The 17677-nt window shown below is 42.3% G+C and overlaps 1 protein-coding gene across 1 annotated transcript in view; it reads left to right on the top strand.

Annotated features, from left to right (window-relative positions):
- tgfbi (transforming growth factor, beta-induced) overlaps nucleotides 1-17677 on the top strand; it is a 77945-nt gene that overhangs the window by 43197 nt on the left and 17071 nt on the right. Inside the window, exons 4-10 of the mRNA XM_068043659.1 lie at nucleotides 449-606; nucleotides 2044-2208; nucleotides 2341-2487; nucleotides 5149-5290; nucleotides 7608-7820; nucleotides 13290-13427; nucleotides 16196-16341. Coding sequence (XP_067899760.1) covers nucleotides 449-606; nucleotides 2044-2208; nucleotides 2341-2487; nucleotides 5149-5290; nucleotides 7608-7820; nucleotides 13290-13427; nucleotides 16196-16341 — 1109 coding nt within the window. The remainder of the gene's footprint in view (nucleotides 1-448; nucleotides 607-2043; nucleotides 2209-2340; nucleotides 2488-5148; nucleotides 5291-7607; nucleotides 7821-13289; nucleotides 13428-16195; nucleotides 16342-17677) is intronic.

Here is a 17677-nt window from a genome sequence, read left to right as displayed (position 1 = left end):
AGAGAGGCAGGCTGCCTCTAAGGGTCGCAGGCGAGCTGGAACATGTGCTAGCCATGCACCCTGCTGGTCCCCCTGTTGAGTTATAAACCAGCCAGCAGCATAGATCACGCTCAACTCAGTGCTACAGTTCTTCAAACGAGGAGGCAGCACACAAGGACTGGGCCCGGGCTGATTGCAAATCATGACCCTTGCACCTGAAAATTGGAGCAAACCAATTATTAGCCCTATATCGATTTACTCTGTAATGAGGCAATATATACAATTCTGTGCTTTTACATCAGATACATTTGTGATTTAGATAAACAATAGCGAACTTAATTACCATTATATATTTCTAACTCTTGCCATCATTTTTCTCTTATATCTGATCACATTATTGTTATTGTTAACACATTCTGACACTATCTGTAATTAAAATTTATCTTTGTCCTGTTCCCTACTTTTACAGCTTTACCAATTAACAATATCTACAACACTCTGGGAACTGTTGGATCTGCCTCCACTCAGCTGTACTCTGACCGTGCCAACCTCAGACCAGAGATCGAAGGACCTGGAACTTTCACAATCTTTGCTCCCAGTAATGAAGCCTGGGCTGCTCTGCCAGCTGTAAGAACTCAACGCCACCTTTAAATTTTACTTTACATTGAAGTACATGAAACCATCATTGACTTGCTCGGATATTGTCAGTTCAATTTCCTGTATATCATTTATAGACCAGCTCTTACATTTAAGAGCCATTTTTTCTTGCACCCAGAATAGATTAACAAAAACGGCATTTATATAATAGCTTTCACAGTCTCAGGATGTCCCAGTGCACATGACTGCCAATGAATTTCTGTTGAAAAGTAATCACTGTTGTATTGTTGGAAACACTGCAGCTAATTTACATACAGCAAAGTCTCACAAACAGCAGATAATCTGTTTTATATCCACCTGAGGAGACAGATAGGAATTTGGTTTAATGTCGAACTTGAAAGATGACACCTCTAATAATGCAGTCCTCCCTCAGCACTGCACTGAAATGCCAGCCTAGATTATGTGTGCAAGTCTCTTGTGTTGGGGTGGTGGGGGGGGGGGAGGGGGGGGGGTGGTGGCAAGAGGGACAAGTTGCTTACACTAATGTCAATAAAAATGAAAGACAGGTAGTGTAAATTACAAAGTCAATATATAAATAACAGAAATTATGTGAGCCATTTAGAGAATCAAAAATGTATGAGTCAATACTTATTTTTTTTATCTCATCTAATTTTCTCCCTTTATTTCACCTTTCTTAAATGCAGTAGGGTCATATGAGGATATGACACTCCAGTAGGTCGCCCAAGAGGTCATTGGAGTTGATTTTCGAATGGCCTTGCCTGTGTTAATAGGTGGCAATGGTCGCAAAGTGCAGTCAGTAACCGTACCGCCTTGATAATGCTAGTGATGGGGTTGGCTGGTGTCCAATGCACCTGCCTATTTCAGGCAATAGACCCTTTTTAATATAGAGATTGGAGTCCTATGATGTAAATAGGAAACTGACTCCCATTTTAGGTAGGAACTGGTTGAAGCCCTCTAAAGAAAGTCTTGAAATAATTTTATGGGCTCAGGAGGAGTACTCTTGCTCCACCTAGGCCCACAAAAATCTTCTGTGCTGCTGCTGTCACCCTACAGCTCAGGAGTCAAAATCTGCCCCAATCTTATGTATTAGCTAAAACAATGAGTAATGTTGGGCTATTTCAGCCTAAGATCCCTCATCGATCATTTCCTCACATGGTACCCATACATACACTCCCAACCAGGGGCCACTGGATAGCAGTCATAATAGGCACCCTAAATTGTTGTTTCACTTCTTAAATGTGGGTAGTGAGGCCAAGTAATTTATGGCATGAAATTGGATTAAGCCAGGTACTTTCTTGATTTGTGAGGCTCAACACCACATCATATGGAGCATTTGCCTACTGAGACATGATGTGTAAGAAGAAAAATAAGTAATCTGTTAATAGAATGTCTAATGGCTGAATGATCTTTATAGTTTGATTTATTTGCCTTTTTCCTTAAATGCAGGAAATTGTTGATGCTCTCGTGAGCAATGTCAACATCGAGTTGCTCAATGCCCTACATTACCACATGGTTGACAGACGCATTCTCACAGATGAACTGAAGCACGGAGTGACATTGCCTTCAATGTACCAAGATTTAAATATATACATACACCACTATTCCAATGGCGTAAGAAAGACTTATTCTTTGTAACTATTCTGCAAAAAAATTGCACCTTCTTATTGATCCTTCTGTATCTCTTAATTATTTGAAATGTTTTTGAAGACCAGTTGAAATATTGCCTGTTTATATCCAATACAGATTGTTACAGTCAACTGTGCTCGAATAATGAAGGCTGACCATCTTGCAACCAATGGTGTTGTGCATGTCATTGACAAAGTCATCACAGCTTTTACAAATACCATTCAGGATACTCTTGAAGTTGAAGACAACTTCCAGCAGCTTAGAGTATGTATAAAAGGACTGACACTTTAGTTAAAATTGAAGGATGCTCTTGTGAATGTGTTAAGTGTTTATTGGCTCGTATTGTAATTTCTAGGATTCTGTATTTAATACCCTTGATCTAAGAGTTCAAGTTCACAGCCACTGGTTTATTCTGTTTGATGCCTTTTTCACCTGTAAAAGAAAAATGTTAATTAATTATGGAAACAATGCAATTTTCCTGTGCTTTTCACCCAGGGAAACCTTAGTATGGGCAAAAATAAAACCCAAAGAGGCATAGACACAAGACAGTGGCCTTCTGACCTCTTTATCTTGCCCCAGGATTTCCAGGACTTCACAGAATCACAGAATTGTTACAGCACAGAAGGAGGCCATTTGGCCCATCATGTTCGCACTGGCTCTCTGAAAGAGCAACTCACTCAGTTCCATTCCCCTGCCTTCTCCCTGCAGCCCTGCACATTCTTCCTTTTCATATAACTGTCTAATTCACTTTTGAATGCTTCAATTGAACGAGCCTCTACCACGTACTCAGGCAGCGCATTCCAGACCCTAACCACTCCTTCTACAATAAGGACAGGCAGGTAAATGAAGTGGGATGGGGATTTTCCACCACAGTTTCCCTTAGGTTTCCCAGATTCAAATGCAAGAGTGCGGAAAGAAGCTATCATCAGCCCTTGTACTTGGCATCCTCAGATCAGAGGGCATGATTTTCCCACGGGCTTTGGGACCCCAATGTCCAGACCAATTGGGGGTTCTGAGCCCATTCTTGCTGGCACAGCGATATTTCCAGAGGTAGCCTCCAAGGAAGGCAGATGGACTCCCGATGTTACCAACCCAATCAGAGGGGCGGCAGCTCTAGAGCCTCAGCAGCATCACCGGGAGAGGTGGGCACTGCTGAAGCAGGTAGGACACCTCTAGATTGACTCAAAATGGAGGTGCCCTCGCAGAAGTAAAATTAAATATATTAATCAGAGGGGTGAAGCTGGTAGGTCCCTGGAGACCCTGCCTCTGAAGACCCCCTGGACTGCTGCAGGGAGGCCGCCTCCATTAAGCTAGTGGCCTTGGCACACGGCAGGGGGCTGCTCCGCCACCAGCAAAATGCTGGCGAGTAAAATCATCACTAATAGGGGCCGTAATTATGTAAGTTGGCTGCCCATATCACTATTGTGGACAGCTGATCAGCTTTCTTGCCTGCACTTGGGAAAGCTCCCAGGTGGCAGGAATGCATTGAGGAGCTGGCCCAATGTGGTAACCTGCTATTTTCCCAGCCTCCCTGCCCCCAAGCCCAGCACCCTGGGGCCAGGAAAATTCAGCCCAGAGTGACTGAAAGTCACAGGCAGCAAACTGAAAAAGGTCCAAAAAAGAAAGCAGCCTTGCTTTTCTCCAGAAACCCATTGAGTTCTCCAGTTCACAGGGCTTCTGACTGCTGTCTTAGGACAACTGCAACTGGCAGCTCATCCCATTACTGCAGGCCGGTTAGGCTTCCCACTTTTGGTTCTGTTGGCTCCTCATGAGAGCATGCCTGAGACTGAGGCAAGTCTGGGTCATGCAAGTGACTTGATTCTGTAAATTCAATGAGTTTAGGTAAGTCTGGCACTGTATAATTCCCCTCACTAATGCCCAGATACAGGGTGAGTGGGGCAGGAAAAACAGCATCAATGTCATCATGATTCCTGGTACAGGAAGTCATTGTACAATGTGTGTTGGGGACAGTTTAAAGGGTAGATTAGGTTCCCAACTACAGAAACATTCTTTAATTGAGATTGATGAGATACTTTGAGTTTCCTTTTCATAGTCATCATGTTGAAAGGATTCTAAAGGAATATTTTCAGTATTTCTTTACAGTTTCACAGTGTGCTAATACTTTCTCTACCAGATTAAAAGCGTTGCAATTGGTTACATGTTAGCATTGATTCTAGGCAATTGTAGTAAAATAATTGCCAAGGTTCATTTGGGATTTCAATCAGATCTTTTGTTCAATTAATTTATCTAAATATCAGATGTCAGAAATTTTTTCTGGTTTCAATTCTATTTGCCTCAGTCAGTACAAACCTGATCAACCAGAGATTTCTGATTTCAAATTCCACTTTGGAATTTGAGCTTTATCTATATTAACATGAGGGGCACTGCTTGTTACGATGTCATTCTTTAATTTTTTTTCCACCTACCATGGATAGGTTGGAATCCAATGCCAGGGGTTGCAAAGAACAACCTCTATTCCCATCTATCATTCTTCAAAGAAATCCATGTAATCATTGATCGAAAAGAAACTGTGGTAAGATGTGAAGTTTCATCCCAATTGGTGGAAACAAATTGGCATGAAGTTGGAGGTTCTTTCTATGAATTATTGCGCATCTTAAAGTTGATTCCACAAATGTGTGCTGTTGATGGGGAGCCATGGCTGCTAAATCCATATATCGGCAAATCCTTTGGAACTAAAATCCAAATGAAGAGCACTCCTGTGATTTCTTAACATGTGCCCGGTGGACAAAATTCCACACCAGCAGAATGCATTTATAAATCAGCTTTAAGGTGTACAGTAGTTCAGAAGAAATACATTAAGGAGATAACAATTATAGAATTTTAAAATTGTAGCAGATTATTTTGTTCTATGTTGAAATTTCAGACATGCATTTCTTACCTGTACTTCTATGCTGTGTGTTGTAGGCTGCAGTAGCTGCTGCAGGTCTTGAGGAAATGCTCAGCCAAGAAGGAGAGTACACACTCTTTGCTCCCACTGATGAAGCATTCAGGAAGATACCACCTGCCACTCTGAACAGAATCTTAGGAGATCCAGAGGCTTTGAAATGTAAGGTAGAACTTAACAATGTAATATGGTTGTTACTGCAAGCCAACAAAGTATCTAATATTCTGCTTACATAGTAGTCTCACAGAGTATGTACAGAGCAGAAACAGGCCATTCGGTCCAACGGATCCGTGTCAGTGTTTATACTCCACACAAGCCTCCTTTCCACATTCTTCAGCTAACCCCATCAGCGTATTCCTTTATTCTTTTCTCCCTCCTGTGTTTATCTAGCTTCCTTAAAATGCATCTATGCTAATCATCTCAACTAATCCTTGTGGTAGCAAGTTCCACATCCTAACCACTTTCTGGATAAAAAGTTTTTCCTGAATTCCTTATTGAATTAATTACTGAGTATCTTATAGTTATGATTCCTAGTTCAGGTCTCCCTGCAAGTGGAAACATCGGGCTGGATTTTGTACCCACATCGGGACTCCCGGCACTGGGCTGAAATGGCAGGGGGATATCCCATCGCCATCATCTGGAGCCTCCCCGGAGCGATTCTATGGTACTGGGCCAATTACCAGCCTGGCGCTGGGATCCCTGTCCCTTTAAAGATGGGGATCCCCTCTCCAAGAGCTTCCAGCCAAGCACAGGACTGGCAGCTCAACAGTATCAGCGAGGCCACTGGGAATGGTGGCCACTGCTGGTACTGCAGAGGCCTTGGACCCAGGCCCAGTGTTGGGGCACGGATTCAAGGTAAATGAGGCGGGGTCGCTGGGGCCAGTCTGGAAGGCCTCGATGATGGGGGTTGGGAGTGTGGGCGTTGTGCAGGGGGTTGAGGGAGTTGCAGGTTTTCCCAGCGGGGACCCTCCGTGGGCTATCTGTGGCCCATGGAGGTGGGCTCCCCACACAATAGCCCGCATGGAGGTTGCCTTGTTTTACTGGGAGACCACCATGCGTGTCTGAGGCCACCCCTCTTGTTAAATCCCAGTGGTGGCAGGAAGAGTCCCTTAAATGGTCATTAATAGGCCATTTAAGAGCCTCAATTGGCCTTAGGGTGAGAAGGCCATTGTCGGCCTATCCTGCCCCCGATAAAATTGCATTGCAACAGTCCCTCCACCCGCTGCCTCCCGTTGCAATTCTATGGTCGTCCCCCACCACCCCCCGCCTCCGAACACATCTCAGTGGGACCCATAAAATTCGGCCCCATCCTTTCTACGTCTACACTATCAAACCCTTTCATAATCTTAAAAACATCTATCAGGTCAGCCCTTAGACTTCTCTTTTATAGAGTATAACCTCTCAGTTATGGTGTCATTTTGGTAAATCTTTTTTGCAGTGCCTCTATAAGCTTTTTATAATATGGAGACCAGAACTGTTCACAGTACTCAAAGATTCATACAAGTTTAACATAACATCTCTGCTTTTTAATTCTATCCCTTTTGAAATGAAACACAATGCTTTCTTTTGGCCTTATTAACTTGCATCACTACTTTTAGTGATTTGTATATCTATACTCCCACATCCTTTGCTCCTCTACCTCATTTAAACACATTTTTCAAGGAGTGTGTAGCCTTCTTATTCTTCCAACTGAAATCTACCACCTCACACTTATATATGTTGAACTTCATGGGCTAATTACATACCCATTCTGCAAGTTTATTAATGTCTTCTTATATTTCATCACAGTTCTCCTCTGTACTCAACACACGTTTCCAATTTGATGGTGCTCACAAATTTTGAAATTGTACTTATGCTTCCTGAATCAAAATCATTTATGTGAATGTTGAACAGCACTGGTTCATTGTGGAACACCACTTCCCACCTTCTGCCAGTCTAACTACCTTTATCCCCTACTTTCTGTTTTCTATTTTGTAGTCAGCTTGCCATCCGTTCTGCTACTTGTCGCCTGACTCTATATGCTCTGACCTTGGTCATGAGTCTACTTGTTGTGATCTTAGTCATGAGTCTACTACCTCATCCATGTATGCAGTCTTCATGTGTGGGCATGGACAGTGAATGTTGGCAGCGTATTCAATAAAAAACATGTCACAATCAATTTCAATCCTGTTTTACGCTTACCAATAGTGATCATTGCTATCAGCAATGCAGCAATCCCTCAATACTATATCGAAGTGTCAGCCTAGATTATGTACTCAAGTCCTGGAATGGAGTTGAATCAACAAACTTCTGACTCAGAAGCAAAAGTGTTTCCAACAGAAATCTTAGGTTTTACTGCATACTTATTTTACTGCATTTTAAACAATAAACTTATGTGTATATGTATCATAAATTGATTTAAGAAGGAATATTTGAGAATAAGACATTTTATTTACTTAGCAACAAATGAGTGAAAATTCTCCCTGCATTATTTCCGCAGCTCTGCTGAATTACCATATTTTGAAAAAAGTACAATGCGCAGAAGCTATCATCTCAGGCGCACCTCTGGAAACCTTGGAGGGCTCATCATTGGAGGTAGGCTGTGATGGTAACAGTCTTACACTCAACGGCAAGACTATTATTACAAACAAGGACATACTAACAACAAATGGGGTCATTCATACAATTGATGAGCTACTGATCCCTGATTCTGGTAAGCAGAACCCATGGTATGATTGTTCTGCCCTGTTAATATTGCATATTGAAGGATGAAGATGATCTCAATGTAATATATGTATGTAGAGTTATTGATATAACTGAAACCTTTGAGGATTCTGAAAATCCATCAGTATTCCATTAACTTTCTTACATTTGTATGTATTATATAGTCTTCTTTGGCCTCTTTATCTCGAGAGACAATGGATAAGCGCCTGGAGGTGGTCAGTGGTTTGTGAAGCAGCGCCTGGAGTGGCTATAAAGGCCAATTCTAGAGTGACAGACTCTTCCACAGGTGCTGCAGAGAAATTTGTTTGTCGGGGCTGTTACACAGTTGGCTCTCCCCTTTCGCCTCTGTCTTTTTTCCTGCCAACTACTAAGTCTCTTTGACTCGCTACACTTTAGCCCCGCCTTTATGGCTGCCCGCCAGCTCTGGCGGACGCTGGCAACTGACTCCCACGACTTGTGATCAATGTCACAGGATTTCATGTTGCGTTTGCAGACGTCTTTAAAGCGGAGACATGGACGGCCGGTGGGTCTGATACCAGTGGCGAGCTCGCTGTACAATGTCATAGAGTCATTTATGGCACAGATTGAGGCCAATCAGCCCATCAAATCCAAGCTGGCTCTCCATGGAGCTATTCAGTCAGTCCCACTCCCCCACATGATCCTCGTCGCCCTGCAAGTCTATTTTCTTCAAGTGGTCATCCAATTTCCTCTTGAAGTCATTGATTGTCTCTGCTTCCACCATCCTTGTGAGCAGCGAGTTCCGGGCATTATCACCTGCTACTTAAATACGTTCTTCCGCATATTTCCCCTGCATCTCTTGCCCAAAATCTTCAATCTGTGGCCGTAGCCCTTGTACCATTAGTTAATGGGAACAATTTTTCCTTGTCTAACTTATCTAAGCCTGTCATAATTTTGTACAGTTCTATTAAATCTCCCCTCAATCTTCTTTGTTATAAGGAGAACAAACCTTGTTTTTCCAACCTTGTAACTAAAGTTCCCCATCCCTGGAACCATTCTGGTACATCTCCTCTGCACCGCCCGAAGAACCCTCACATCCTTCCCAAAGTTTGGTGACCAGAACTGGCTACAATACTCCAGTTGGGGCCGAACTAAAGCTTTATGAAGGTTCAGCATAACTTCCCTGCTTTTTTGCTCAATGCCTCTGTTTGTAAAGCCCAAGATCCAATATGCTTTACTAACCACGATCTCAATATGTCATGCCAGCTTCAAAGACTGATGCACATACACCCCCAGATCCCTCTGTTCCTGCACACACTTTAGAACGGTGCCATTAAGTATATTTTGGCTGGAATTTTACAGCCCCCAAACGAGCAGGCTGGTGGTGGTGGGGGACGGTGAAGTGGGGCCTAAAATTGAGTGGGAGGCAGGGAGGGGAGGAGCCGTTCCCAACCCTCACCTGCCCCCGCCGCAATTTTATGTGAGGCGGCAGCGGCGAGAATCGGCTCGCCCACCCCAGGCCAATCAAGGCCCACAGTGGCCAATTAACTGGCATTTGAGGGCCTCCTCCCGCTGCCGTGGGTATTCTACCCTTGGTCGACAGACGGCAAAGGCCTCAAGAACCCCACCTGGTAAAACCAGGCGGCCTTTTTGCGGACTGGGGAGGCCCTCCTTTTCGGGCACCCAGTGTGCCTCACGGAGGGCCGCCACCAAAGTTCCAATCACCCCCAATACACAACACGCTCCACCCCTCCCACCTCCGTAACCAACCCTCCTTGTGCCGCCAGGGCCCGGCTGATTGTCGCGGCGAGGCCCTAAAAGCTTGCCTGAGTTCCGGGTGCAGTTTCAGCAGTTGCCACTGCTCCTGGTCTGTACATTCCTCACAATAGACTGTATTAAACTCCATCTGCCATTAGTCTGCCCCTTCGGCTAGTCTATCTATATCCTGTTGCAGTCGATTTGTATCATCCTCACTGTTTGTCACTCCTCCAAGATTGGTATCATCAGCAAATTTTGAAATGTTACTCTCTATTCCAATGTCCAAGTCACTTATATATATCAAAAAAGCAGTGGTCCCTGACGCTTGGGGAACACCACTGATTACCATCTTCCATACTGAAAAACAACCATTTACTACAACTCACTGTTTTCTCTCCTTAAACCAAGTTTTTTTTTAAATCATATTGGACCTTGACCCTCCTATTCCATGAGCCTCAATTTTGTTAACCAAATTTTTATGAATGAATATAATTTCTGTTATTCATAGGAACACAATTTCACTTCATATTCTACCAATGATATTATCAGGTATCTACCATATGATAGGAATAATGTTAGATGATCAATAATGAAGGGACATATAATAAAGTATTTTGCAACATACGAAAATGCTCATTCAATACTGTCATGGTGCAAATTATGCATTTAGTGAGCCCACTGCAGGTTCTGGCAGTGACCCAGAAATCGGCACCATTTCCACTAGTCATGTGTGCGGCCGCCCCACTGCAATCACTGGCAGGCAGCCATTTTGCATTATGGAGGCACAGGGCCTGTCCAGTCATGCAGCGGGAGCCAGGTGCAAGACACCAAATACAGCATCAGATGACTCCTTAGCAGGTGCTGGTGCCATATTTAAAGGCTTACCAGCCCTGCTTGCATTGCTTCCTTGCATTCATTTGCTACTAGCTTGTCAAAACTCCCCAGAAGAGCTTAGGAATTGTCATGTAAAATGGGTGCACTGATTCACTAGCAGAGGTGGACAAAGGCAGAAAATAATGATTGCTTATACTCACTTAACTTAGGGGCTGTTACAAACTTAATGGAAAGACAACCTTCCATCACCTCTGTCCCAGTTAAAATTGCATGTTTTTCCCAGAGGTCAAAATACAGTATTGAAATATACTGTGCCATCCAATCCCCTGGAATGATTTTTTTAAATAGACCAAGCCTTTTATATTTGTTTGTTCATGGGACATGAGTGTCATTGGCTAGGCCAGCTTTTATTGTTCATCCCTAATTGCCCTTGAGAAAGTGGTGGTGAGCCACCTTCTTGAACCGCAGCAGTCCGTTTGGTGTAGGTACACCCATAGTGCTGTTAAGTAGGGAATTCCTGGATTTTGACTCAGCAACAGTGAAGGAACAATGATATATTTCCAAGTCAGGATGGTGTATGTCTTGGAGGGGAACTTGCAGGTGGTGTTCCCATGCACCTGCTGCCCTTGTTCTATACATGGTAGAGATCATGAGTTTGGAAGGTGCTGTGGAAGGAGCCTTGGCGGGTTTCTGCAGTGCATCTTGTAGATGGTGCACAGTGCTGCCACTGTGCGGCAGTAATAGGAGGAGTGAATTTTGAAGGTGGTGGCTTGATTGCTGATCAAGCAGGGTGCTTTGTCTCGGATGGTGTCAAGCATTTTGAGTATTGTTGGAGCTGCACCTATCCAGGCACATAGAAAGCATTCCATCATACACCTGACTTGTGCCTTGTAAATGTTGGACAGACTCCGGGGAGTCAGAAGGTGAGTTACTCGCCATAGAATTCCCAGCATCTGACCTGCTCTTGTAGCCACAGTATTTATATGGCTGGTCCAATTATGTTTCTGGTCAATGGTAATCACCAGGGGGATTCAGCAATGGTAATGCTGTTGAATGTCAAAGGGAGATGGTTTCATTCTCTCTTGTTGGAGATGGTCTTTGCCTGGCATTTGCGTGGTCCAAATGTTACTTGCCACTTATCAGCCCAAGCCTGAATGTTGTCCAGGTCTTGCTGCATGCAAGAACACCAATCCCTATGAGACTGCACTAATAACTAATCCTCACACAGAGTCATGGCCATTAGTAGCAGTATTCTTCCTCTGAGAATGCAACCAATTTCTCAACTAACCCAAAATCCACCAGATAATGCCACAGGACACAATCTTACTTAATAGCCTAAATCTGTCAACATGTAAATTCCTCAAAAAAAATTAAACCAGATTGGTGAAATTGGACCCAGGTTTCCAGAAGTTATGTTGAAAGTCTCTAGTAACCCCTTCTTTGTCAAGGTGTGAAAACCTTTTGGTTCTGGGAGGGAGAAGATGCAAGAAATCCAAATGTAATTTTTGTCACAAAAGTTGCAGTAATGTGTTTGAAGACAATTGATGATATTCTATCATATGATTGTAAAAGTAAAGAACGGATTGGCATCAATCATTTTAAATCGTGGAACATGGAACACGAACACCTAGTCAAGCTATAGAAGTCTACATCGGGAATGCATATTTGTAACATTTATCCACATAAGTAGAGAATTATGTATATGTTATTCAAAACATCCTATAGTTAAAATTGAACTATGAAGATCTGGAAAGTGTCCCTTTGACTTTAAGACCTGCCTCTTGTGCATTGATTGTTGTTGAACTAACACTGTGGGCAGTGTTCCTTCATAATGCAATTCTGAATATGTAAACACATATGATTTTTTAAAAGCCACTATAAGCAAACATCAGGTAAAATTGAATTATTTAATTTGAAAACATCACAATATAAACAGATTTTTAAAATGATTCAATACAATCTAAGCTAGTATATCCATAGAATTGTACTGGGTGGAGACAAACTATTGCAATCATTTGCCAGTTATCCAATACTTGCTTCAAGCCTTTGGTATTAACATTGCAGCTCCTGGGAATTAAGACATTTCAAGATGACAGAATGGTTCCATCTGTCCTGAATTTCTTTTGTGAAACATTGAAGTACAGATCACCAGCCTACTTGCTTTTTTTTCCAAATTATAAAAGTTTTTACTTTTAAACAAACTTTAAGAAGTCTAGAATTTTCATCTATGCAAAACCAGTGAGCAGAAAATCCAGCCTTATTATGGAACACAGTTTTAGTACTATGCAATTTGTATGGAGTTCACAACCTCTTTTATCTTCATTTACTTTTTGACAACTTCCCCCATTGCTCTGATTTATTTTCTGACCTCTGAACCTCAGACACTCACTTGCCCACTCAATATTAGCTTTCCATTTGACCTGGCTAGTTTCTGTAGTTAACAAAAATTGCTTGCAATTCTCAGAAAAGTTAATTTGACTACCTGATAATTCCTTGGGTCTTTATTTTAAGTTATAAGTCCTTTATTTTAGTTATTTTATTTATTTATATCGGCATCATTCAGTTTTGTTTTGAAAATTTAATTGTTATGTTACTAATTTCAATTCTTTTACTGTCAAGCATAATTTTTATCCAGGTAATTAAAACAGATTTAATTCTGATTAAAAGGTGTAATTCAATAAGGGCACATACAACAAGTATATGCAACATCTGTATTAGAGTGCTTTTTAAGTCATTGATACAACATCTGCAGTATATCCGCAAATGGAGCTAAAAAACACATTTGTCAAAATAATGCCTTTGATTGAGAAAAATCTTTCTATCTTTTAAACATATGACTCTAAAAAAATCTTGTTGACCTTTTGCTACAGTTGTTCTGAAAGATTTATTTATCTTGACTGTTTTACAGCTAAGACCCTCTTGGAGTTGACTGAAAAGCCTGGTGTTACCAAGATTGGTGACCTCTTCAAACAAGCTGGTCTGACCTCCCATTTAGAAGGAAAAGAACCTTTAACTTTACTTGCTCCTCAGGATGTGGCATTCACGGGTAATTGAAATCTGTGCATTGTTTACATTTTGAAAAAAAACCACATTGACTACGTCCTTTCCTTTTAAAAACATTCAACCAAGCATAGTCTTCAAAGCAAGAGTACAAAAGGTTAAATTGCTCAGTGTGGTTGGACAATGCTGTTCTTGATTAACGATCAAAATAACCCTTTGTGTAGTACATGAGGAAGTAATTTACTGATTTCATCAGTACTATAGGTTGATAGGTAATTTTTTTTTATTATTCATTCACGGGATGTGGGCGTCGCTGGCTAGGCTAGTATTTTATTGCCCATTCTTAATTGCCCTTGAGAAGGCGGTGGTGAGCTGCCTTCTTGAACCGCTGCAGTCTATGTGGGGTACGTACACCCACAGTGCTGTTAGGAAGGGAGTTCCAGGATTTTGACCCAGCGACAGTGAAGGAACAGTGATATAGTTCCAAGTCAGGATGGTGTGTGGCTTGGAGGGGAACTTGCAGGTGGTGGTGTTCCCATGCATCTGCTGGCCTTGTCCTTCCAGGTGGTAGAAGTCTTGGGTTTGGAAGGTGCTGTCTAAGGATCCTTGGTGCGTTAAATTACTTATTCAGTTTTTACAATATCTCAGTTCCTTGTAGTATATTACTCAGAATAAAGGGCGGCACAGTGGTGCAGTGGTTAGCACCGCAGCCTCACAGCTCCAGCGACCCGTGTTCAATTCTGGGCACTGCCTGTGTGGAGTTTGCAAGTTCTCCCTGTGTCTGCGTGGGTTTCCTCCGGGTGCTCCGGTTTCCTCCCACATGCCAAAAGACCTGCAGGTTGATAGGTAAATTGGCCATTATAAATTGCCCCTAGTATAGGTAGGTGGTAGGGAAATATAGGGACAGGTGGGGATGTGGTAAGAATATGGAATTAGTGTAGGATTAGTATAAATGGGTGGTTGATGGTCGGCACAGACTCGGTGGGCCGAAGGGCCTGTTTCAGTGCTGTATCTCTAAACTAAACACATTTCTAACATTGTAACTTGACTTAGTATTTCTACTTTTTTATGATGTTTGAGATAAATATGCATTTATCACACAGTAAAAGATAGATATCAATGGGAATTCCATGTATTAAAGAAATATTCATTACCCAAAAGTATGCATATAAAGTAGAATAAAATTAGTCAACTAGGTATCACACTGGTGAGGAGTTTAAAACTTGTTTAAATTAATATGGTCAGAGTGAAATTTCTCAGTTCAAACTGAGAAACTGAAACTCATCTCATGTTTTGAAAGTCATAGAACTAACATTGCTAGCACAGTATGTTTAGCACTTGTGCAAAGAAGTTTGAGCTTTGTTAATTGTGCTATGATTCTAACTAATTGTGAAATTAAGCAAAATGAGGCCACTAAGGAGTCTTGTGCCACTTTGCTGTGGTTCCAGGCTCTGACTCCAGATTCAGGCTGGGTTCACACTGGGGCCGAATATAACATTTGGCACAATAAAGAGCCGTTGGCAGGTAGAGTGCAGTTGCCACTGCTGCACTGCTGTGAGGTCTAAGCCACGTAAAGGCCCAGACCTCATTTGTATGGATCCAGTGAGCTGTTTGATACACCAAACTGATGCTCCGATGGTGAGGGGAAATCAGCCAGCTCCTATGAGGAACTGGCCAACAGTTCTGACCAGGGAGGGAGTTTCCTTGGTGGGGGAGGGGAAGATGGCATGCCAGGGTGGAGTATCTTTGTGGGGCCAGGAAGAAAATTGGTGTTTCTTCTGGCCCCACAAACAAAAAAATGGTTTTGGGCTGATTTTTGAATGGCCTCGAGCAGTCCCTTTCAGGATTGGTGGTTAAGTCACTCAATGCTAGTATAAATGGGCAGAATGTAAGCAGCACATGCTCAACGGTTTATGCTTCAAAATTTTAATTGCTATCCTATATATGCCATAGGATTCCGATTTCCATATTAAAATGGGATTCCCACCTGAAACAGGTGGACAATCCAGCTTCACAAATGAGATGCCTACCAAAATGTCAACAGCCAGAGCGCTAGTGTAAACAGGGTGGTAACTGTCCCGAAGCTATTTACAGGCTGTTACCACCCTATTTATACTAGATGGCCATAGCTAAAATTGGTTCCACTATCACTGCAGTGTTGGTGTGAAGTATAACACACAGTGATGGTGTGAATGCACTGTGAATGGATTCTCCTGTTTGGTAATCAGTTTGGCAAAAAGGCACAAAGAACAAAAGTACTCTTGTAATTGCTAGAGTAGTCTAATGGCTAAAAGGAACATTTTTAAAGGTCACTGTGTATATTAATCAAGATTCAGTTCCTCGTGGATATACATAACTTATTGACCACCTTAATGATTAGTGATAATGTAGAAATTGTCTAAGTCCACTCTGGCTTGTCTTTTTGGACACTGAAGGCATGATATAATTCAAGAAGAATTGTTTTGAAGTTTTCATGAGACAACCATGTTTCAGTATCTGCTGCCTTTATTACACAGCAGCCCCATCTGTCTCTGTTTAACAAGGAATTTATTTGCACTGCTTATTATGTAGTCTAATAGATTCTCTGACACTAAACGTGAACAATACCAATCCATATCAGTGTCTGACATTCAGTGCTACAGCCTCTCTATTTGAAAAAAAAAATGTGCAATGCTGCCCAGTAATGAAGAAAGCCTGTATTTATTAGTCGGTTAGATGCATAGGGACAAAGTCAGCTTCTCAGACAGGCTCAACATAAATAATTGTTGAAGTGAAATACTTAATCTTAAGGGTGCTGTGTTGTTTTTTATACAGAGGAATCTACGGTTATCAATGAAGAAGTGAGGAACCTACTGCTGAGTCACATTGTGAAAGATCAGCTCTCCTCCAAATATCTGTACCATGGGCAGACGCTTGATACACTGAGCGGCAAAAAACTGAGAGTCTTTGTGTACCGTAACGTATGTGTATTTTCATTTTTTTTCAATTTTTACATACATTACTGTGCAGAAGAACAATAGTTGGAGGCAGAAATACAGAAAGTGCTGGAAATACTCAGCAGGTCTGGCAGCATCTGTGAAGACAGAAGCAGAGTTAATGAGCTGAATTTTACGAGCCCTCCAGCATCAGGAGTCATGGCGGGGGGCCCGGGAAATTCTTCCGGGAGAGACCCGCCATGAACTCCGACACTGAGAAGGCCCCACCGTATTTTACCAGAGCTGGCGGGGCTCTGGTGTGGCACCCCCTGCTGCCAAGTGGTGGGGCCTTCATCTTAACATGCAAATCATATTACAATAAAGAAATGATTACCGATGTGGTAGTGATGGCCCATCTCACGCTGATATTCCGGCCGCTGGCCTGAACTCCCATACCTTCAAAGTTCCGAGGCATGACACTGGGGAGGGGGGAGGAGTGAGATTCTCAGGTCAGGAGAGGGGGGAGCGGGGAAAACTCTTTGGATTGGTCGGGGGGGATGGAGGGAAGGGGTTGAAAGTTAAGTTTATTAAAGGTTGGTGGTGGGGGGGGGAAGGTGGTAATCTGAATCAAAGTTTTTTTGGAGCGAATGGGCTACTAATGATTCAAAAATTCCTTGGGGGTGTGGGTGAGGAGAGTGAAGATGTTATGTAATGTGAAACTTAAATTTCACCACTTCGTTCCCTTTAAAAATGTAAATTTCTTCAAAGGGCTTGAAGTCCTTTAAAAATGGTGCCGGCACCTGTGCAGTGGTGCTGGGCGCTGTTGCTGGGGATGGAGCAGCTGCCCCCTACATCATCGGGGATGGCCGCTCTGCCCCCTCCATTTAAATGAGCCCCTATGCAAATTATCATGGTGGTGCATTCGCGCCTGAAGACCGACAGCAGAGAGTGCCGCTGCGATTTGCGGCACACTCATAAATTTTATCCCAATGTTTCAGATCTGTGACCTTTCATCAGAACTGGTGGAGTTGGAGACAGTTATATCAAGGACAGATACCTGACACATTTGAGCCTGGTGGTGGGTCCAAGAATTTTCTGTAAATGCCTGAAACAGTTTGAAACTGACATTAAAATGTAATTAATTTATTGGATATGAAGTTAGTTTTGGATGAACAAATGACAGACTCCACTGCAGCATGTCACATGTGACATTTATTATCATGATTGACACATATATACACAAAAAAGTATATATAGTTAGATATAGATTTATGCACACAAAAATAAATCGTTATATATAAAATGATTTTGTGTCCAAGATGAGAATTTCAGGTCAGTTTTAGCGATTTTCAAGCAGTCTTAGATATGAATCATTGCACTT

The sequence above is a fragment of the Heterodontus francisci genome, chromosome 12, assembly GCF_036365525.1.
Source record: "Heterodontus francisci isolate sHetFra1 chromosome 12, sHetFra1.hap1, whole genome shotgun sequence".
NCBI lineage: Eukaryota > Metazoa > Chordata > Chondrichthyes > Heterodontiformes > Heterodontidae > Heterodontus > Heterodontus francisci.
The sequence above is the reverse complement of the archived record's forward strand: the minus strand, read 5'-3'. Positions and strand labels throughout refer to the sequence as shown.